Raw genomic sequence first — 23,123 nt, forward strand, 5'->3', positions numbered from 1 at the left:
TGAACACTACGTGCCGGCACAGTCAGCCCAGTGGTCACAAAAAAGAAATTAATTGTAAAAAGCAGCTTGGAAGTTTCTATGTAGTTAGTTCAACAAAGTAATTAAACTTCTAATGAAATTTCACAGAGCCAGTCACCAACCATTGACTTAGCTGCTGTAAGGCTTCTACCATAAACAGACAGCAGGCTTCACTTTTTCAAAAGGCCTAAGAGTGGCATAAAGTGAAATATCAACAATTGTTCGTGTAAAGGGCCAGGTGCCATGTTTGTCCTGAGCGAATGTAACCTGAAACTCCCCCATATCTCACCATCCAGGTTGGCTGCACGTCTGAACAGGGTGTATTTGCTCTCCATTACTCAATGTACTCTCCTGAACTTGAAATGGAGTGGAATTTCAATGTAGAGTTACCCATTAGTCCCAGGGCTAAATTTAAACCTTTAATTAAATTAATCCATTGATCTCAAACACATTGCTTCTCCCTCAGAAAAGTGTTGAGAGGTTTCTTAGATGTCGCAGAGCTTAACTCAGTGTGCCGGGTCCTCATTGCATTTGAGAAATCACCCAAACAGCATTGGGAAACCAGCACAAGTTTTCAGCTAGCTCCAGCCCCCTTCCCACTCACTGCTAGAGACAGCCAGGGCGGGCACTGCTTTGGGGTGGGGCTGGGGTACTGCGTTCAGCGATTCTTCCCAGATCCAGAGCTGCAGCTCTGGGCAGGAATCCACATTTTCAAAAGACATGCTAAGTGCCAAACGGATGTTCTCAAATGAATGGCAGAAAGTACATGTTGGCCCCAGTATATATAAGAGGAAAAAAGATCACAATCCACAAAAATCTGCTATGTAACAAGGGGAGAGGGGTACGAGGCCATCTTAGTCTACGCGTGTCTTCATAGAAAACGAAGCACGTTTCAGGGCCGAAGTAAAAATCCATGTTGGCCTTTGCTAAGAGATATAAAGTGGCAGCCCCATCAAATTGGCACGTGTACGTTATTCTGGCCCGTCGAAAGACGTTCACGCGCCTAGGTTCCGGCCGCGTCTGTATCACTGGGGCTGCATCCTCGGCCTGAGAATGAATGAGACACAGCCTCAGCGGTTAGCGACAGTTTTAAGATGGGACAGTCCGCGTAAGGGGCTGGTGACCTACCCGTGTAACTATTAATAAGGACTTCTCGGGGCCCAACAGCAGCGCGGGGGCCAGTTAACGAGCTCGAGGGCCAAGTCTAGGTGTTGCTCCAAACACTGACCTGCAGACCCACAATTCTCCCTGGACCGTGTCCTCGCGCCTTGACCCAAGGGGCTCTGCTCGGACCCCCAACTCCCAGCCTGACAGAGCCGAGGAAAACGTGCTCGCTTCCCGCGTCTGGCTGCGGCGAGCCACGGGACCCAGCAGCTCTCCCCAGGGAGCTCAAACGACCAGGACAGCCTGGTGGATCCCCTTGACCGCTCGACTTTCTCTTGCTCCTCTTCCTCTTCCTCCGGCCCTTTGCCTCCCGCAGCCAGTCTCTGCGGCCGCCGCCTGCGGCTTTGTTTTCCTCCCAGCTTTCATTCTCCACACGTGATACTGTGTTATTGCAAAGAGCGCCCCGGAGCGCGAGCGCGGGGCGCGCGCACCTATAAATACGGACACCCAGGCCAGCCGCGGGAGAACGCGGGGGTAGGGATCGCCCGCGACCGAGCGCCTGGGCGGCCAGCGGGCCGACAGCGAGCGAGCCGCACGCGTGGGCTGGGGCGGCGGCGTCCTCCGCCCGATTAGTGAGGAGCCAGCATGGCCCGCCCGCTGGGGGGCCGGTCCGCCGCGCACGCCGCCCGCGCCCCGTGCCCTGCCCAGCCCGGGTCGCCGGCGCTCGCGCCCGCGGCTTAGCACACGGGCGCCGCTCGCTTGTCCCGGCGTCGCGGAAATATCGCCGCAGACGGACACAATGGCGGCGGCTGCCGCCACCCCCAGCACGGCCGCCTGCAGCAGCAGCAGCAGCAGCAGTGGCGGCGGCACCGACGCCGCGGGCACCAGCGGATTGCAGCAGCCGCCGCCGCAGCCCCAGCCCGCCGCCGCCGCGCCGGCCCAGCCGCCGCCGCCGCCGGAGCCCCCCAGGAAGCCGCGCATGGACCCGCGCCGCCGCCAGGCTGCTCTCTCCTTCCTCACCAACATCTCGCTGGACGGACGGCCGCCGCTGCAGGACGAGGAGTGGGGCAGCAGCGAGGACAGCGGCGCGGCCAAGTCAGGCGCGAGCAGCGCCTGCGGCGCGAGGACTCGGCTCAGCCAGCTCGCCGCAGCGGAGCGGGGAGGCTGCAGCGCGCTCACGGCGGCACTGGCCGCGGGGTCGGGTTCCTGCATCCCTCAGCCCTCACCGCTGCCGACCCTGGTCCCCGGTGGCCTCGGGGCGGCCCGGGTGCTCGCGAGCCCCCTGGGCGCGGGCCGGGCGTCGGGGGAGCAGCTGCAGTCGCTCCGGCAGGCGCCTTTCGCCGCCTGCGCTCAGCCGCAGCTGCCCGACGGGCAAGAAGAGTTGGAGGAGGACGATGCCTTTACCAGCGAGCAGGTGCCGGCGGCTGCTTTCCCGGGCTCCGGCACCCCCGGGAGTGGAAGCGGCAGCCGGGGCCGCCTCAACTCGTTCACTCAGGGAATCCTGCCCATTGCCTTCTCCAGGCAGACCTCTCAGAACTACTGCTCCCTGGAGCACCCGGGCCAGGGGGGCAGCACCAGCGCCTTGGAGCAGCTGCAGAGGTCCCGGTGAGTCTGTGGGACCCGCCGCGCGCCTAGCCCCACGTCCCTCGCTGCCGGCTCTTTGAGGCGGGACACTGGTCGCTCCCACCTTCCCGAGCCCTTCCGGATCCCTGAGCTTCTGGCCCGAATTCCAAACCACTAGGGCGCGCGAAAGTGGGAGAGTCCCCAGGGAGCGTGTGTTCACACGTGTGTGCACAAGACCAGCACTTGCAAAGCAGAAGCACCACGGTCTTGCGGTGACTGGGTCCCGAGTTAGGAGTTGCGGGAGCCCATTAAAAAGTGGCGCCAAACCCGTTGCCAGGAGGAGATCTCGAACTTGGGGAAACAGTCCGGGTCCAGACAGGAAGACGCGTTCTCCCCCACTCTGGGCGAGACTTGGGGCGCAGAGTCGAGCAGTGGGTCCGACCCGCAGCTTAGAGGCCTTTGTAAGCCCGAACTTGTCGCAGGCACGCGGTGAATCCCTCCTGAGAAATTCCTGCCTGCGCCCAGGTATTCCTGTATCTCAGGAAAACTTGGCGTTTTTCTTTTACTTTCCTCAAATATTGTAAAGTCTTTCTTACATTCCCTTAATCCAGGGGGTGGGGAACAGGGAGAGAATAGAGTTTGGAAATTCTTTTTTTCCATTCCAAGATGAATTTGCTAGAGTTAGTTAAAAGCGTGTTGTGCTTGCTAGTTTATCTGCAGGTATTAAATAGCACTAGCAAAAACATGAAATGTTGGCATTTGCGTATTGCTCAGGAAATAGCTGGAACTTGTCACCATATATTCAAGGGACAGCCGAGAGTTAGTCCTGTGTCAGACAGTGGGACTGAAATTGGAAGAGGACCAGAGTGGGAGGGTGAGGGATGGCTGGCCTGTTCCCTGGGAGAGGGTATTCATCCGCCCCGAGGACTTAATAAGGCCTACTATGCAGTTAGTTACAGCCTTGATTCCACCTTTGCTCAGTTAGTTTAACCTGAGGCCTCAGTTTCCTCTATTGGGATGGGACCTTCCTAATATTTTGCAGGCCTCAGGATGAGAAGGGAGAACATTTTCTGTTCTGCCTTCTGTCTTGTAGTGCTCATCTGAAAACTCAGGCACGCTCTGGCCTAAGTCAGAAGGTGGCCTATTGGAAAACTTGACTTCCTCCCCCAAGGGACAAATGGGGAAGAACAAGCTGGACTCATCCAGAAGTTTGCTGAGTCTCTTTCTTCCCAAGTGGGTGAAATCATGACCCTGCTCAGCACGTAGCATGGCAGTGTGAGTGCACACGGCTGCAGGCAGGGGCGAGGGGCAGGCCAGCAGCCTGGTAACTGTACTGATGAATTATCAAGACTGGGCACAGGTGACTGTCTGTTCTTGGCATTTCTCCTCAGGGCACACATCTCCCCATTAGCGGGCGAGTGAATGGGAGGGAAATCCCTTGCGTTCTGGGTGAGTGGTGCGCACTCAGCAGTTTCTGGGCAGCTCGATATTACCACCTGACATCACTCACTGGCTCACAGCATGTATAGTTTGAGCATAAGCCCAGCGAGTCCATAGGGTCATGACAGGAATTGTAATAAACATACATGTTATTTTAAGCCAGTGTGCAGGGCCAGTCTGTGCCTCCTGGTAGACAGATGTGTTCTTGTGGGAAGAGCAGGGGATATCAGATTACCTCACAATTTGTTTCCAAGGATCTCATTTGAGGGGTTATGGAGGATCTTGCATGCTAGTACTTCCGATCCAAAGCTAGAATTGAATCTCTGATCCTTTCATTATGAAGCCCACGTGTGTTCAATCTTTCCTGCAGCACACACACTGAGATGGGTCAGTCAGTGCGCGGCACCGTATTTGACCATGTATAATGTGTTCCCGTGTATAATGTGTGCCCACATGTTAGGCCCAAACTTTCAGGAAAAAGGGCTTTCGTTTTACTTTTTTAATCCAATTGTTTGTTTATTTATGTTTAGATACTTGATTTTTGTATTATAAAGGAATTTGAGCATTTATTTTTAACATATTATGGTGCAAGAAATTTTATGTAACCAATAATTACAAAACACAAGAACAGATACAAGGTATTTCAGGTACTACCCATGTATAATGTGCATCCTTATTTTTCCCTCAAAAATTTGGGCAACAGTTGGGCGCATTACACATGGCAAAATACAGTATTTCCTTACCTGACAGTCACATTCATTTTATTAGTTTGTAATTTTCTATAACTGACAAGTTGATAGGCATTTAAAAAAATTACAGCTGTTCAGAGAACAGCTTCAAATTTAATGTACAGAGAGGAGGTAAATGGGTAAAACTTGATTTAAGAAAGGCCTTGAAGAGCTAGCTCAGCCACCAAGGGTTGGAGTGGAAATATCCTAGGGTGCTTTGTTCCCTACGCTGTACCACTTTCAAGAATTTTGTGAGAAGCAAGTTGCTTTTATGATTACTAAAGAGTTCTTTAACCTGCCTGGACAAAGTGGTGTAGATTACAAACTCATTCAAGGAGGCCCAGGGCCAGCTTAAAGAATGCCACTTGCTTTCCTGGTGTGCCTCACTTTAAGAAACCTTGCTAGACTGGCTAGTCCCACATACTCCTTCATGGATGCTCTCCTGGCATGTTGTTTTTAAAATCAAATTATGCTTTCCTTGGATTTGTTTCTTGCTATTTAAGCCTTGCTGCTCAGAAGTGCGGGCTCTCTGACCTTCCTGGGAGCTCTCAGCAATGGAAATTCTCATACTCCACTCTAGATTTCTCGAGTCCAAATCTGCATTTTAACAAGATCCCTAGATGACTCATGTACAATTGGAAGTTTGGAAAGCATTTCCATAGTGTATCTGAAACCTGCCTCTTTTTTTTTTAAATAAACTTGAGATTTTGTAAATTGGGTTTGTTATGGATATATAGAAATCAGAATTACCCTATCTGAAATACTGAAACCCTTTCTTTTTTTGTTATGTTGTCAATCTGGACACTTGTGAAACCAATCACAATTTTTGCTTAGACTTTCAAACTTTGAAATGTGACACAGAGGGAAATTTCTGTGCTCAGGCCTGGCACAGGTGTGTCGATGGAATGGTGATGACACAACCTCTGTGCTCTGGGCTGGATGCTTGACATTTATCACATTTAATCCTCACCGCCAGGTAGGTTCTTTCACAGACCCAGTTTAGCCTCTTTGTTTGGGCCCTCTTCCCGCCCAGCTTCGCTGCTACTTGCCATTCTCTGTTGTACTTTCTGGGGAACCCAGGACCGTGGGCCTCATGGCTGTCTCTGGCCTTGAGAAGCCAGCATGCTGGGTTGGCTCTTAGGCTAAGTGTCAGAGGTGGGAGGTCAAAAAGATGCCTTCTAGCTTCACACCCTGTTGTGTTTCTCTGCGTGGGCTGTGAGCTCCACATGAGAAAGGTGTTAATGGGTGAGAGGGCATGTACATTTATAAGGTGTGTTTCAAGTTTTCCTAGAGCTTCTGAATGACAGACAGCCACCCAGAAGCCCATAGAGTCTAAGTCCCACTGATGGGAGGGGCTCCTGGTGACCAGCGTATTATATTTAAAATGATGGGAGGGTTTTGCGTCTTAGAACACCTGAGTTACCATTGTGCTCTCCTGAGAGTTAGGCCTTGAAAGGGCAGAGGTCATGTGGTACAAAAGAGCCCCAAATCTTGGGTTTCATTTCTGATGCCACTGTGTGACCCGGAGCAAGTTAATCAGTTTTTCTGGGTCTGTTTCCTCGTGAGAGACTCGGCCTGTGCCTTGGGCTCTTTCAAGTGCTAATGGCACTTACCATTTATTATTGAGGGCTGACTGTGTGTGTGTGGGGTGGGGTGGGGTAAAAATAAATGCTTTATACAAATCTGGGCTTCTCAAATGTAAATGTGTTTAGAATAACAAGGGGATCTCCATGAAAGACAGATTCTGTTTCTGCAGGTTTGGGAGGGACCTTGATTCTGTATTTCTAACTAGTTCCCTGAGCTGCAAACGAGCTGCCCTTTGAGAAGGCAGGCTTTGCGTGTACTTTCTTCCACTTGTAAGGCCAAGAAAACCAGGGCTCAGAGATGTGAAGTTACCCGCTCCAGGTCACTCAGCACTGAGACACAGTCCAGGCTTGCTTCACACCCCACTGCTTTACAGACTTGGAGCTTCTACCTGCCCCCGCTTTGCATCGCCCCACTTGGGGGTGAAACCTGGGCTAGTGCCGTGACTGTAGTCTCGGTCTTTACTGAAAAGAAAAATGTGAGCTCACTAGGGGATCAACAACCAGAGTAAGAGGGGGAATTGGACAATTTTTCCTGACTTTGTCACCACTTTGCTTAGTGACTTGAGGCAAGTCACCACTCTGTGCGCTCCAGCTGTGAGCCACCTGACCCATCTGGATTTCAGAAGCCTATAAAAGACTTTGAACTCCTCAGCAGTAAGCAAACCCAAGTTATTGTTCAGACATTTTTTTCCAGCAACATGAATTATGGAAACCAAAGCTGCTGCCACCCGAGGCCAGCCAGGCTCTGCCAGGACACTCACCCCCGCCCCGATCAGGGGGGGCCGTGCCCTGCCAGGGCTGGGGCGAGTGGCCCGAGATTCACCCGCTGCCCTCTTCCTGGCAGTCACAAAGCCTGTAATGGTGTGGGTGAGCTCAGAAGGGGAAATAAATCGGAAGCCTACTTACTGCTGGCAAGTGCCCAGAAAGGGCAGCAAGTTCAAGTGTGACCTTCTGCCCTCCAGGAAGGGCAGGGAAAGCTGCAGCATGGTTCTGTACTATCCCCAAAGCTGTCTTAGGAAGCTCTGTCTGCCTGGACTGTTTTCCGTTGGAAGGAGAGTTGTGAGGCAGGGATAGGGCCAAGTGCAGGTAGCCTTTAGAACACACTGGGAAGGAAAGGTAGGTGAGTCCAGGTGAGGTGGCGTGTTGGGGATCAGGAATGCCGGACCAGGACCTGGCAACCCTAGACTCTGGGCCTGAGCCTCCTGTGGCTGGTAAGCCTGGACAGTCCTGCCTCATGCCCTGCCCATTCCCAGTTTCCTTGCAGAACTGAAGGGCCAGCCAGGACAGATGAGCACTGCAGTTCTTCCAGGCCCATCTGAGTCCCGTGGCGTGCTGCAGAGGCTGGGCGGGTTTAGCCGGGGGTGTTGGGATAACCTAACTTTAGAATCAGACGCAGACAGGTGTTAAGTTTGTTCCATGTGGCTTTGGTTGGCAGCACATGCACGAGGGATTGAATGAATGAATGGGTTTCCCGTGGTGTAAGGGAGATCTTTACAAGACACCTTCAGCTGTGCGCCGTCTGGCAGCGGGGGTGTCACAACTGGACTGACAACTCGAGGAGTCCGTCCAAGCTGGAAGCCACTGCCTGTGAGGCAGTCAGTCCTCAGCCGCCACCACTTGCATCTCAAAAGTGATTTACAGGAACTGCCTCTGTTGCCAAAAGGGCCTTCAGGTTTACAAAGTACTTTGGTGGACATCGATTTCAGCCCCTAGCAACATGGAGGGGCAGGAATCCAAGGTCACAGAGTGGGCACAAAGTGACGTCGGTGCTTTGTTATACGCATCAGGCATGTTGCAGAGAAAATTCTAGCATTGGGACTTTATGCCGTGTATCATTTGTTCAGTGAGCATTGAACATAGTGAATATCAGTTACGAGTGCCGCTGGCCAGTCACACAGACGGGAAACGCTCTCCCTGTCCGTGTTGGGAGACGTGCATAAAAAGGCTGCTCATCCCAGGGAGGAGTGCTTGGTTAGCGGTGAGCTCCACGTCTGAGCCCCCGACCAGGGCAGAGGTACCTCATGCTCTCCCCCGTGGGGCCTGGCTCAGTGCCTTGACACAGTATTTTTAGCTAACAGATATGTCCCAGGCATTATTCTAAGCTCTTTCAGGGGCTTAAGCAAGTTCATGTATATAACAACCCTCAGACAGCACAACTTTATTACCCCCATTCTTAAGCACAGAGAGGTTAAGTGACTTGCCCAGAGCCCCTCAGCCCACACGTGGGAGCTGGGTTCAAACCCGGGCACTCTGGCACCGGAGTCCGTGTCCTTCTAAACCACTCCCGGTGCTGTGGTTTGTGAGTCAGGCGCGTAAGTGCTTGTCAAACTGGCTTCGGCTGAACCGGGCAGAAGGTGGCCTAAAGAAGAGCAGTCCTAAAGGCACTGCTCACCTGGTGGCTTCCTTGTTTTGGTTTCTGCCTTTCTGTCATTCAGGGTGGACCTCTGTGTGTGAGGACCCTGGGGACAGTCCAGGGTACACTGAGTCTTCCATGACCACAGTGCTTAGTGCTGCCCAGCATCTGGCCTGCTTACCCTCTGCGCAGCCACACCTCTTCCCTGTCACCTGTGTTGCCTGTTTCATGCATCTGGTGCTTCCACGCCTCTTGGTGTTCAGGTCCTGGTTGAAGGGGAGCATGGGCCTGGCGCCGCAGGGGCTGTGTGTGTGGCTCTGGCTCTGTCACTCACTTTGTGACCACGTTCTCATCTATGAAATGGGAACAATAACAGCTCCTTCCTGGGCGAGTTTGCTTTGTTTGGACCCTCCGTATCTTCCCAGCTTCCCCCTTCCCCCTACTGCCCAGGGGTCTGCAGACTGCGGCCCACCCATGGGCCAGTTGTGGCCACTGGCTGTTTATAAATAAAACTTTCTGGGAAACAGCCTGCCCGTTCATTTCTGTATTGTCTTTGGCTGCCCTTGTGCTCCGAGGACAGAATTGAGTAGTTGCGGCAGAGACCACATGGCCCGGAAAGCTTAAACTATTCATTCTCTGGCTCCTGGCAGGAAAAGTGTGTAACCCCTGTCCTAGTCCAGGGCTCTGTACCCTGGAGGCGAGCACTGGTCCCGGCCAGCCCACCCACACTGTCTTTGCCTTCTGGAAGCTCCTGGCTTCTGTTTGGACCTGCCAACACCTTCTCCCCCAGCTGAGACCCACATCTGATCCCATCTGTTTTATATTCCTTGTATTTCATGGGAGGCAGCTGTGGCCACCCCTGGGCCACCACTGCAATCCCTCTCATCCCCTGGGGATTATACCCATTTTAGAGCTATGGAGACTGAGGCTTGTTAACAAAACTTGCCCAAGACCTCATAATTGGAATGTAGAGCTAGATTTTGAACCTGGTTTCTCCGGCTTCTAAGCTGGGTTTTGTCTAGACCTGGCTGTGGACTCTTGCTGGCTCCTCGGGACTGAGGAATCTATGAGCTGGTTGGTGAGCTGAAACTGGTCCCGATGGGAGGATTTACACCACAGGAAGCAGCCAGCTTTACAAGTCAGGTCATTTTCTTTCCTCCCAGAGAGCTGGTTTACCAGCACACGTACCCCAGGGCTACACCACTCAGCTCTCCGTTCCCATTTCCCCTGAATGGGGGGAGGGGGGAGGGACCTGTGCAAAATGTCACCATCAGAGGAAAAGTGTTGAAAACCAGGTGTTTTTATAAGACTGTTACTTCACAGTATTTTGTGAGTTTCCCCATTACCTATATGCTACCTCAAAAAAAAAAATCTGACCCACTCAAATTTTATCTTACATGCAATTTTAAAATCCAGACATTTCATAGACATTGCGGGGTTAGAAAAGACTGCTTAGTATTACATGTAGGAATCAAAATCATTAGCCCTTACTCTTCTTTACAGACAGCGTAATGTTGTATTTTTGTTTGGTTTTTAAAAACCTCCAAGAACATACAGTCAGTCAGAATTTCTTGCCCCCCTCCCCCTTGTTGGTGTTAGCATTTCGGATAATTGCACACTGGTTTATATCTAACAGGGTTTTCATTAATGTGGTTTGGGGTTTATTGCTGCACATTCAGTCACAAAGACAAAAGCTTATAAAACAGACCATGCACATGTTAGAAGTGTAGGACTTGGAACATTATAACATTGTGTGGGTATGAAAGGGCCCTGCCTTGGCCCAGATTTAGAGCCAGGTGTACTGAAATGAAATCCAAGTTAAATTGCTTGATACATAGAAGACAAGCCCTTCAAGTAGAGACGAATTAAGTCTTCAAGCATGCCACAGCTTTCTGTGCGCCTAGCACACTGAGTTTTATTTTAAAGCACTTTACTCATTGACCCAATGATTTATAAACCAATCTGTCTGCTTTGATCATCTCAGGAAGGGTGGGAAGGGGGAAATGTGAGGGACTGGAGGAGAGGCAAAGTCTGTAGTTTTTTGCTGAACAACAAACATTGGGACGGCAGGGGGTAAATGGTTGATCTGATGTTGAAAGGCAGTCTTGAAGTATTACGTTTTATTCAGTTAAAGAAAGTTGGTCTTGCAGAGAGACCAGTGAAGAAGGGAATGAGATTATAAATACCCAAGGTAATCGTGTGGGTCATCGAGGAGTTCAGTTTATCCATCACAGAACAAACATCTGATCGTAGAAGTTCTGTTTACTTGTTTGGGGCTTTGCAGAAATTTACAAAGTGCTTTCATCAAGTCATTTCAAAAAGGAACCGTGGTAGATGTCTTACAGGTTAGAAAGTCAAGACCACGAAGAACTGAGTGACGCATCCGCGGTTGAGTGCTCCATTTGTGGAAGAGCTGGAATTTTGAAACCTCCGTTTTCTAAGTATAAGTCGAGAGGCTTCTTTAAATCAATTTTTTGTTGCGGTAGCATCAGTTAATAAAGTTATATACATTTCAGGTGTACAACATTATAATTTGATATCTCTATACTCTATTGCATGCTCACCACCCAAAGTCTAGTCTCCATTTGTTACATTGTATTTGACCCCCTTTCCCCATTTCACCCTCCGCCTCGAGCCTTACCCTCCGGTAACCACCAGTCTGTTGTCTGTATCTATGACTTTGTTTCTATTTTGTTTTGTTAGTTCATTTGTTACTTTACGGCAAAGGTTTGAAAACAAAAAAACTTTACCATAACTGTATCACTTAAGAAAAACAAAGAACTCTATTAGGTGCTGTAAAAGTTTATTTTCCTGCCCCAAATCCTCCACTAATGAGGTACATTAGCTAACCTCAAGAGAACAAAAATGCCAGGGCCTCATCCATTTCAGACCTGAGGACTAGAGCCATGCAAGGGCAGTATGTTAAAAGACAAAGAAATATTGTGCTATGGTCTTGGCCAGCCAGCACCGTCTCATCAAGCCGGATGCTGATTTTCATGTGATAACCCCTGGGGCAGGCCAGCAGAACCCGGGTCTGGGGCCCGAGATACGGAACATTTCCCCAATGACAACAGCTCTCTCCAAACAATAGTCTGGTGTCAGGTCCTCCTTTCCGGCACCGTGCTGCTTGGCCTCCTCCTGAGACAGTTGGGTGATCGGGGTCAAGAGTAGAAAGCCCAGCTTTGGTCTCAGCCTCTGCCACTTAGTGGCACCTTTCGGGCAACTCATTTAAGCCCTCTGAGCCTCAGCTTCCTCATCTGTAAAACAGAAACAATAATTCCTGCTTCTGGATGTGTTGCAAGCATTAAAATAAGAATGGAGCATGCAGCACCCAGCAGAGGTCTGGCCCTTGGTGGCTGATCAGTAAAATTGTAGCTGTTAATTCTGTTCATAGTTGCCTTGTGCCCTATACTGCCCATCAAGAAGCAGTTGAGAAACTTGGCAAGGGCAGCCAACATCATCGGGAGGGAGCTGTTTGTTTTGGTGGCGCTAACGCTGTGGTACACTGAATAGGGAACTTGCTGCATTGTTTTAATTTTTAATGGTAGTGAAGTAAAATCAGAGCAGCAAAGGAAAACAGTACCCCCTCCACTGGGTGCTACATTGTGCCCCAAATTACACAGCCTTGACCATTTCAGTTGCCAAAACAAAGGTCTTGGGGGCAGGGAAGCAAAAAAGGGTGAATTCGTGTGTTCAGCACTGTACCCTCAGAGTAGCAAAGCCGTGAGGGCAACAGTGGTGGCAGGTGCAGCCCACGTGTAGGCACACGGAGGAGGCTGCCCTGCTCGGAGGGTCTCTGCAGCCCCGCTGGGCACACGTGAGGGGAATGGACCTCTGAGGACAATTCTGGAAGGTGCACCTTGGCTCACTCCCTGTGCAGAAGCTATGGCTCTCATTCTTTGGTCTTTGTGCTGCCGGCCTGGCCTCCTTTTCTCAGCAGAATACTCCAGAGTGTGAGGGCTCCTGGGGACACCTGGGGCCCATGTGGCCATGGAGTCCCTCTGGCGAGTAGGTCTTACCTTTCCCCCTCGCTTCCCTTCCCTATCCACAGGTTCCTCTGCATCTGACCCCCACCTCCTCTCTTTGAACTTCTGGTTGGACAGTGGGATTGTCCAGGGCTCCCAGAGGAGCCTGTTTGGCATCGGGTAAGTTGCAGCCCACACCCTTCTGTGTGCCAGGTTGTTTGCATACCTGTGTGGCAGTCCAGAGGTTCACAGATCCCTGGGGCCAGCACCCGTCCGGAGGAGGAGGAAAACAGCAGCCCGAGGCAGCCAGGCTCCCAGGCAGCGGGAGTGGTCAGGGCTCTGTTCCTGCGGTGAGAGCTGGTGGCCATCCTGGATCTGGCCCTGGCCCTTGAGCTGGGCCTGCAGGTCTGCACCCCCAGGCCTAGGTTGTAGAGATTAGTGTTATTTCAGAGGCCGGAGGGAGGCTTTTGAGCAGGGTCAGGCATGAGCAGAGCTGGGTTTTTGAAAGCTGGAGGCGGGTGGGGTGGAGGAGGGAGAACTGTGCCTTTTGGTGTCCTAGTTGTGGCTTCCGAAAGATGAACTTGTGCACATCCCAGATTTTCTGTTCTACACATTTTCTGTTCATCTACTTTTACACACATAGAGTTTCAGAAAGAGTTTCATGTGGTTCATGGATGCCCGTGAAGTTCTCCCTGAGGGAGGGAGAGCAGCAGGGGAGCTGGTGTGGGGGTCCCAGGGAGAGGTGTGGGCAGCACAGAGGCCTCACGGGGACTCGGCAGCCACACAGGTTCCAGGCACAGCCCTCAGCGGCACCACGGCTCATAGTCCCTGAAGTCTGTGGGTCACACAGCTCTGCAGCTCTTGCATGTAATGGTTTGAATAGTGTCCTCCAAAATTCACATCTACCTGTGCAGATGTAATTAGTTAGGATGAAGTCATACTGGAGTAGGCTAGTCCCTAAAGCCAAAGTCCAGTGTCTTTACAAGAAGGCCATGTGAACACACAGAGGCAGAGAGGGGGACACCTTTTGTAGACAGAAATGGAGATTGGAGTGATGCATTTACAAGCCAAGGAATGCCAAGCCTTGCCAGCAAGTACCAGCACTGGCAAGAAGCAAGGCACCATGGAATCTGGTAGGGGGAAACCCAAACGCCGTGCTGAACAATTCTGTTTTTGTTCCGTTCTTTGCCCTGGCTGTAGACCAGTCATTCTCGGGATGTGGTTGCTGGACCAGCAGCACCTGGGAGCTTGTTGTGAGTGCGATTTCCCAGGCTCCACCCCAGACCTGAACTAGTCCTGGGGTTGGGGCCTGGCAGTCTGACAGTGCAGGCCCTGAGATACATCTGGGCTCGTTCAAGTTTGGGAACCACTGCTATAGACAAAGCCCCATGCGTCTCAGGCTGTATTGTACCTCCTGGAAGATGTAAACAGTGTGTGGTGTTGCATGAAATATTTTTATTTTCCTTCAAGACATTTATTCTAGCACAAATCAGTGGAAAATCATCTCCTCATGCAGGTCTCTGCCAACAGCCCAGGTGCTTCAGGTTTGAGGTTGCACACACACCCTCAGAGTCAACATTCCTTTCCGGCCCCTCCCCTGTGCCCGCCGGCCACACTGCTGGTCTGGTGAACTTCTTCTAGACACAGCTTCAGTGAATTTCTCTCACGTGAGCTCTCCCTGCCTCCTGCCTGGCGCATCTCTGCTCTCATTTGTGCCCTAAAGCATTTTTTACAGGATTTTATTTATTTTTAGAGAGATGTCGATGCGCAAGAGAAGCACCGATAGGTTGCCTCTCTCACATCTTGGCCCCACAGCCCAGGCCTGTGCCCTGGTGGGAAATCGGATCGGCGACCTTTCCGTCCCTCAGGCCGGCATTCAGTCCACTGAGCCACACCAGCCGAGGCTAAAGCATTTTATGTTGGCCTCTATTTTAAGTCTTAGCAGTTTTCTTCAAGTGTTCCAATAGATGTGTTGAAAGCCTTCTTCCATGTGCCAAGGACTGACAATATGGTGGGACACCAGAGAGGTGGGGTTCCTCCCATCACAGATCTTGGTATCTACTGTGAGAAATGGAGGGAGGAAAGGCAACTGGGAAGAAAAAAAGGCACATGAAATAAATTCGGAAGAATGCTGTGGAGGGAGCTGTTGAGGTCTGTGAATGTCTATTAGATGTGGTAGCCGGGAAAGGTTTTTCTGAGGCAGGACATGGGTTGAGGCATTGGGAACCATATGTTCTGGGACCCTGGGGTGGGATGTGCTTACTTTAAGGAAGAAAAGGAAGGCCAGGGTCATTGGAGCATCGTGAACTCAGAGCCAGAACTGGGTGGGGGCACAGCACACCGAGCCTCGTGCAACCTGGTGGGGAGTTCTCACTGTGTCGTAAGTGCAGCTGGAAGCCCTTGGAGAGCGTTGCGGAGGAGGGGTGTGCTCTGGCTTCCCTGTATGTCCCACTGCGTGGTGAATGTACTGGAGGAGGACAAGCATGAATGTGGGGAGACACTTGGGAGTCTCTTGCTTCCAGGGAGTGTCCTGCTGAGAGACACAGTGGCCTGGACCAGAGTGGAGACGGCCAGGGGATGACTCAAGATGCATTTGGGAGATAGGATTGACAGAACTTGTAGGTAACTTGGCTGGTCTTTGCCATTGCGGTGCTTGTTTTCACCGGAGAGAGAGACTCCTAACTGATCCCCCAGCAACTGTGAAGAAAGCAGCTGTGCTGCGTGTTGCAGAGGGGAGGCCCTTGGTCCTGGTGGAGTCGTGACAAGTGCCATGGCGGGTTTGACCTGGCTGTGGTGGGGAAGGCTGGTTCTTGGAGGTGACTGCTGGCCTAAGGCCTGCAGGATGAACTGGGCTGGGAGGACTGGTCAGACCACAGCACGAGCCTGGGCGGACTTCCTAGTGGGAAGACTTCCTGGAAGAAGCAGACAAAGGCCAGCGTGTCTGCAGCACAGACAGTGAGGAGGGGAGCGGGTGAAATAAGGGCCACGTTGAGGAATTTGATCTGAGTCATGAGAAGGTGGGAAGCCATCAAAGGCTTATCAGCCATGTAGAATCAGAATAAGACTTGTGTCGAAAGGTTTGCACCACTGCTGTGTGGAAGAACTGGCACAAGAGGGAAGATGCAGGGGGGAGGACACCAGAGAATCCACTGCAGTGCCCCAGGCAGGAGATGTGGTCACGTGGACAAGAGTGGCAGTGATGGGGGTGGGGAGAAGTGGGCAGATTCCAAGAGATTTGGGAGGCAGTGGGATGGACTTGGAGATGGATTGGCTGTGGAGGATGGGGAGACGAAGGCATCAAGGGAAACACCTTTAGTGTGAGGACTGATTGGATGGCAGTGCCATCCTGTGGCAGGGAGGACAGTGTGGCCCAATCTAATGCTGTGAGTTTAAAAAATAACTACCTAGAAGAAAAATTATGTAACTGAAGATTTTATTTCTTTATTTTTTCCTAACCTGGTGCCTTTACTCTCTAAATAACTCCAGGTGACATATCTATAGGGTTATAAATATCCTTTTTAAAAAAAGATTTTTATTTATTTATTTTTAGAGAGAGTGGAAGGGAGAGAGAAAAATAGGGAGGAAAACATTGATATGTGAGAGAAATATCTATTGGTTGCCTACTGGGGACTGGCCTGCAACCCAGGCATGCGCCCTGATCGGGCATCCAACTGGCAACCTTCACCTCACTGGATGACGCCCAGCCAACTGATCCACACCGGTCAGGGCATAAATAAATTTTTGAGTAAGGACTTGCATATGGACATGTCCCCTTTTCTTCCAAAGTGGAGAATGATGTTTTTGCTTAAAGAGAGGTCATCTCAAGTTTTATACTCATTTCCAACTTTTCTTGGCCTAAAAATTTTAATACCTTTTAAGGTAAATGCCGAGCGTATCAATTTCAAATAAATACCCCAAATCAGATTTGACTCATTTTAGTTAAAGGCATGTAATTTCTCTTCATTAAAGAAAAAAGTCCTTGAGTGAGGTCATGAGATATTTCAATCATTCCCTAGTTCAGCTTGCGCATATTTGCAACTAATTACCAGGTGCTGAAGTCTGAGTGATTTTGAATGTAGAGAATAAAGATCGATTCTCCGAGAGAGAAAAAACTGGCCCTGCTGAACTGCACTAGAGTCCGCTGCAGTTCACTGAAGAAGTACCACATCCGCAGGATTTCATGCTTCAGAGTGAGGTCGGGATGCAGGCTTAATATTCCAGCCGCAATTGCATCTCCTCCTGGCTTCATTGGTGGTTTTTGTCATGTGGTAGTCCCTCCTTGTCCATGGGGAATATATTGTAGGACACCCGCCCCCCACAGTGGATGCCTGGAACTGTGGAGAGTACCAAATTCTATATTCACTATGTTTTTTCCTACATGTAAACACCTGTGATAAAATTTAATTATTAAATAGGCACAGTAAGAGATGAGCAGCAACAACTAATAAAAAGTTGCACAAATGTGGTCACTTGTTTCAGGGGACCCTTGCTGAAGTCTCCCTACAGGCTCAGTGCCCTCTGGCACCACACATTGCTGCCTGCGCAGAACATGTTTTCCGTTCCTGTCATCCAGCACAAACTCAACTAAGCCTTTCCCGTCTTAACTCAGCACTTACCTGTCATATGCTGTGGCTGCAGCTTTTGCAGTTGGAGGTATGCCTGCAAACCTAGCACACATTTGTTTTTCTTCACAATTTCATGGATAGAAGATTCATGCTTGCCATAGGTATGAGCACCCTCAGCATGTGATTGTTTTTCTTAAGTCAAGAACTTCCACCTTGTTACTGAAAGGAAACACTGTATGGCTTCTGTTGGCATATTGGAATCTCCAGCATCACCACTCTTGTACATTGGGGCCATTATTAAGTAAAATAAGGGTTACTTGAATACAAGCACTGTGATACTGTGACAGTCCTCCTGATCACCTAGATGGTGGCTGATGAGTGACTGATAGGCAAGAAGTGTCTGCAGCCTAGTGATGCTGGACAAAGGGACGGTTCATGTCCTGGGCGGGACAAAGATGACAAGGGTTTTCGTCACGCTACTCAAAATGGCATGAAGTTTAAAACATGAATTGTTTATTTCTGGGATATTCTATTTTAGGACCCCTTTGACTGTGGGTAACTGAGACCGTGGAAAGCAGAACCGCAGCTAAGGGGGTCTATTGCAATGGCATGCTTGGTGGACACTAATGTTATGAGCTAGGCAGCCACATGGAAACTGCTTCACACACATTCCAGAGCCGCCATTTCCTGAGTGCGACCTTAGGTAGATTCTGTAATCTTCATGAGCCTCGGTTCTCATAAGTGTGGGGGGGAATAATATTTCATAATGAGACACCTCATAGTACGACTGCCAGGATTAAATCTGATGACTTCTGTGAAGCACTTAGCACAGTACTGGGCACGCAGTTGGTTCTCAATAAGTATTTACTGTGACAGCTGTATCCCAGGTGCTTTGCAGGTACTCTGCATACTTCGTAGGGGCTGATATCACCACATAAATGAGGGACTTGAACTGTAGGGAGTTAACTTTTCCCACCAAGTCACCGTAGAGCGCAGTAGAGCTGGCATCCTGTCTAACCTTGAAGACCACACTCCTGCCACTGTGCTTTACTGCCTTTGACACATGCAGCATTTTATCCAAACAAGTTTTGTGATCCTCTTGAGAAAAACAGGCTCTGTTTTAGGATCCAGATGCTGTTTCTCACACGCACACTGCTTGACACTTGCATTGTCTAAGAATGTGTGCTAATGTTCGTGTCGTTTTCCTGTGCGGCCCACGTGTGCCTGCGGAGCTGTCAGAGGGGAGCTGCTATGTGTATGTAGACTGACTAAACCAGATTTTGTTTTTATTTGACCGTGTTCACTCCAAATGCCAGTGAATAATCGAACCCCTGCGATTTGGAAGAGATGGGAATGATATATTGAAATCCACTCACCCAATCTGTATTTCACAGAGCTGGAAAGAATTTAACCTGTACAGCTTATTAAGAGGTGCAACATTTGTTATGTGTAACTTTAATTTTTCTGGAGCCAGGAAAATAAAAGTCAAGGCTGGAATATAAGGTATGTGCAGGCTGGTGAAATCTGGATTAAAAAAAATATTTACATGAGAGTTCAACTTTGATTTTATATTGTCACAAATTAATACCAGATGCCTGCATTTCAGACAGACTCCCAAGCTGATGTGAGAGTGTGAGTTGGAAAACAAACTACTTTGCCAATTGGAATGCTGATTGATATTTTAGAAGTTTCTTTTTGTTTTCAAAGGGAAAATAATGCATATTACAGGCCTAGCAAACAGAACTTTTATAAATGGCAATTAACAGAAGATGCCCAAGGGAGGAAGTCTCCAGTTTCTTTTTATAACCCTGGCAAAAGTAATTGAGGTGACATTTTATTAGCATTGGCATCTCCCACTTGCACTGGGAGCTAGTTCAGCTTTGTGTAGCTATGTCCAGAACTAGTAGCTTCATTTCCAGTTTCCTTCAACCTCAGGTCAGAGGAGAAACACAAGAGCACTTCTGTCTGGGGCAGCTGGCCTCATGTGGTCTCCATGTGGCAGGACCCCAGGCTAATGGGGGAGCTCACACATTTTCCCCTATGGTTTAAAAAAGTGGTCTTTAGTTTTGAATCTTAGGCTTGGTCTCAACAATGTTCCTTTATCTGATAGGCCACTTTTTTTTTTTTCTGGCATTTGAATGACTCATTAAATAAGGTTCCAATGACCTGACACCTCTGCTGCATTCCTTGAATGCTTTCTAATAGGTGCTGCTGTTTAAGAATATACGCTCATTTTCCCACTTGAGTTGTTGGAGCATTGCCCAGATAACCCAGAGAGTCGAGTCTGAATTCTGGCTTAACATCTTGGAGTTCTCAATCGAGAATTGACATTCACTCGGTCAGACTTTGGTGAGAAGCACTCTCTGAGGCTCAGGCTGGAAAAAAGGAATGTCAGAGCCGAGTCACTGGAGGAACCTGGCAGAGGACAGGAGTGAGGCTGCTCCACGGCTCCCAGGCCTGCTCTGGCATTTCCAACAGTAGCCAGGCCATAGGCTTTCAGGTGGATGGAAAGGGGCCTCAGAGGGTCTCGGAGAGGTGAGGCTGCCTGCACTCTTGAGCTCCACGCAGGTTGAAATGAAAGGATGAGAGTCCTTGCCCCAGCACTCTGGGGATAACGTTGGCCACAGGCTGCTCAGCTCTGGATGGAGACAAATAGGGTTCCAAGACCGCGTGTTCCAAGGACTTCTATTACACTGACACTTCCTCTTTAAAGCTCGGTGTCTGAACTTTGTCCTCCTGGTTAGCTGCTTTTACTGCAAGAGAGTGAATTTGTGTTACAAATTTGTTTAGCTTACAGGGTCGACTCTTGTTACTCATGGTAGTTATGCTCTATAAAGTTGCTGTGAACACTGCTGACTTAGCTGCAGATGCCAAATACTGAAGCACTGCTTCTAGGGAGATTCAGGGTTCAGTTCCTGTGAGCCTCTGGTCACATTTTCATCATCCAAGCAATTAATTACCTGTTTTCTGTGTGTTTCTGTTTACAAACACCTTATTCAATCTAAAGTTGTTAATTCACTGACCTTGAACTCACAAGCAACAGTAATGCATGCCTGCAGGAAGCTTCTCTGGTCACACTGCCTGCTTCTTGCACTTAGCAACACTAGACAGCACCTCAGCGCTTTGCCTGGGAGCCATTTTAAACAGCAGAATCACCAACAAAAAGCACAGAAATGCGAAGAACATGCCACTAAAAGTATCTCCAAAAGAGCACATGTTTGCAGCATGAGAACTGAAACAAGAAGACAGAGCCTCGTCTTGTCATCCGAGCCATTTAAATTTTTCTGTGCTCTGCATGTGCACATGTCCACAAATGACTGAAAAAGTGCCATACATACTGATCTGGGAGTTGCAAATAAATTTTAGGAAGTAGGAGAATCTGCAGCCATGAAATCTGCAAATAATGAGAATCCAATGTACAGTAGTCCCCGCTTATCCACGGTTTTGCCTTCCGCGGTTACAGTTACCCACAGTCAGCTGTGGCTTTCAAATATTCGATTGAAAAGTCCAGATAAACAATTCATAAAAGCGAGTGCTGTGCTGAGTAGCATGATGAAATCTCAAACCATCTGCTTCATCCCGTGCGGGATGTGAGTCATCCCTTCTTCGTCCAGTGCATCCACACTGTAGACACTCCAAATATTACTCGGTGAGGAGCCGCCGTCTTGGTTATCAGATCGTGTTGCAGTATCAGAGTGTTTGAATGCAAATAACCTTTGCTTTCCTTAATAACGTCCCCAGAGCTCAAGAGTAGTGATGCTGGCAATTCAGATATACCAAAGAACAGTGGTAAGTGCTTCTGTTAACTGAAAAGATACATATGTGTATGATTTGATACTATCTGCAGCTTCAGGCACCCACTGGGAGTCTTAGAATGCATCTCCCACGAATGAGAGAGGACGATTGTACCATTCAGGTGTTTCTTAAGTATGTACTGTGTGCTGGAGGCTTCCCAAGAGTGGGATGCCTCAGAAGGACTCTCTTTTCTGTTTTACAGAGGCCCTCCCCATTCATTTTCGTATTTATTCCTGACAACACCCTTGAGGGTGGGAGTACTGGCTTTATTGCCTTCCCTTTATTGATGAGGACCAACGTGACTCAGGGCCCCAGCAGAACGTGAGTGTGCCTTTCTGGCTCTGAACGCCATTCTCTTCCCCTAAGCTGTGCAGGTGGGCATTGTTGTAAAATAAGACTAGTGTTTTAAACAACAGAGTCTGAATGCCGACATTGTATTTTAATACTGTTTAAAAAATTACCTTTACAATAATTTATTTATGATTTACTTAGATAAAGGCAGCATAGCCTTGTGCTGGAGCTGGACTTAAGTTTGACTCCTGATTTCACTGCTCCCTACCTGTGGGACTTTGGAAATTGTGAATAAAATAAAGGCTTTCTGACTCTTGGCTTACTTATTTGTAAACTAAAGATAGTATTAACACACAGTGTGTGGGGTTAATGTGAGAATGATGTGAGTTAGTTTATATTTAGTGGTTACATCCATGCCTGGTGCACTGGAACTCCCCCCGCCCCAACCCCAGCCCCATGCACTAGCCATGATTACCCTAGAGTGTGATAGGTACTCAGGAAGTAAGTGCTTGCCAGTCCATCAGTGCTGAATCTAAAAATAAGGGAAACGGTGAAGTATGGTTGTAATTGCGCAGCTCAGAGTCAAGAGGAGATTTTGCAATTTTCCAGTCCTTTTGATCCATTTGGGTCATGTAGTTCAGACCTGGAAAATCTGTTTCTGAGCTGTGTTCATCCAGTTAGATGGTCAGCAGTCAGCAGATTAAACAGACTTTGTCAAGTCTCTGTCATTTGTGATGAGTGCACAGCTAATCAGATGAACAAATATTAGTGGGCACCTAATGGGTGCCCGGCAGCCGGCTGGGTGTTCACAGTCCCTGCCTATGAATGGTCAAGTAGCAAAAGACAAGAATGTCAGGTGTCTCAAAACAGAGTATACAGTTAAGGCGTGTAAAGAGCGAATTGCTATGTCACCCCCAAACCTCTATCTTTATAGCTACTAAAGTGTATTTAAAACCGCCAGAATTTCCCTTCCTTTCCTTCTGCTCGGCATCTGGTAGAGACGTTTGCAGGAAGCCACTGCGTGCCCCATGGGGATGGGGAGAACACAGCATGTGGAGGGTCCCCAAACCAAAGTCATCCCCGGGCCTATCAGACCTGTCACCTTTCCAAACAGACCTCAGGCAGCCAGCCCAGCTCCTTGGTAATGCCTTCCACATCACCAGCAGGAGATAATTACAAAGGACGTAGAGTTATTTCCACATCTGTGTAATTACGATGTGGCAGTAATTTGGAAAATCGATTCTTTATCTTCTCTCTGGAAGCCCCACTCTTGGGCAGGCAGGTTACTTTCTGCATTTCTTCTTCCCTCCACGGACCCGGTCTCACAGTTGAATGTCACAAAATTAATCTTTTTGTGGGATGTTTCAGTTAGGAACAAGGACATAGGGCAGCAGACAGTGAAAGCAAGGTAGAAAATTCCTGTTTGCTTTCCAGAAGTGGAGTTTGGAATTTTCCACCCCTGGTGTGGGTCAGGGGTGAGGTGCCTGTTACTTGCTTACAAAAAACTGTAGATGTAAATTCCTATTTGTCCTACCATCTAATATTAAGCTTTGTTTTGCCTTACCTGGCTGCATTCATAAACATAAACTGGATAGGGTTTTCTTCCTAGGAAATTTGTATTTCCCTAAGAGGAAAAAGGCGCTGTTCCTATGAGCAAGTACTTGGTGACACATTTTAAGTAGACCATTTGCCCTAGGTAGTTTTTTCCACTGTAT

General features: G+C 49.2%; 1 protein-coding gene across 1 annotated transcript in view; it reads left to right on the forward strand.

Annotated features, from left to right (window-relative positions):
• The first annotated feature begins 1,594 nt into the window (after positions 1-1,594).
• CABLES1 (Cdk5 and Abl enzyme substrate 1) overlaps positions 1,595-23,123 on the forward strand; it is a 100,172-nt gene continuing 78,643 nt past the window's right edge. The window contains exon 1 of the mRNA XM_045850428.1: positions 1,595-2,727. Within this exon, the coding sequence (XP_045706384.1) occupies positions 1,922-2,727 (806 nt within the window). The 5' untranslated portion in view covers positions 1,595-1,921. The remainder of the gene's footprint in view (positions 2,728-23,123) is intronic.

Source organism: Phyllostomus hastatus, unplaced genomic scaffold (genome assembly GCF_019186645.2).
Source record: "Phyllostomus hastatus isolate PE091 unplaced genomic scaffold, TTU_PhHast_1.1 phas_contig_80, whole genome shotgun sequence".
Lineage (NCBI taxonomy): Eukaryota > Metazoa > Chordata > Mammalia > Chiroptera > Phyllostomidae > Phyllostomus > Phyllostomus hastatus.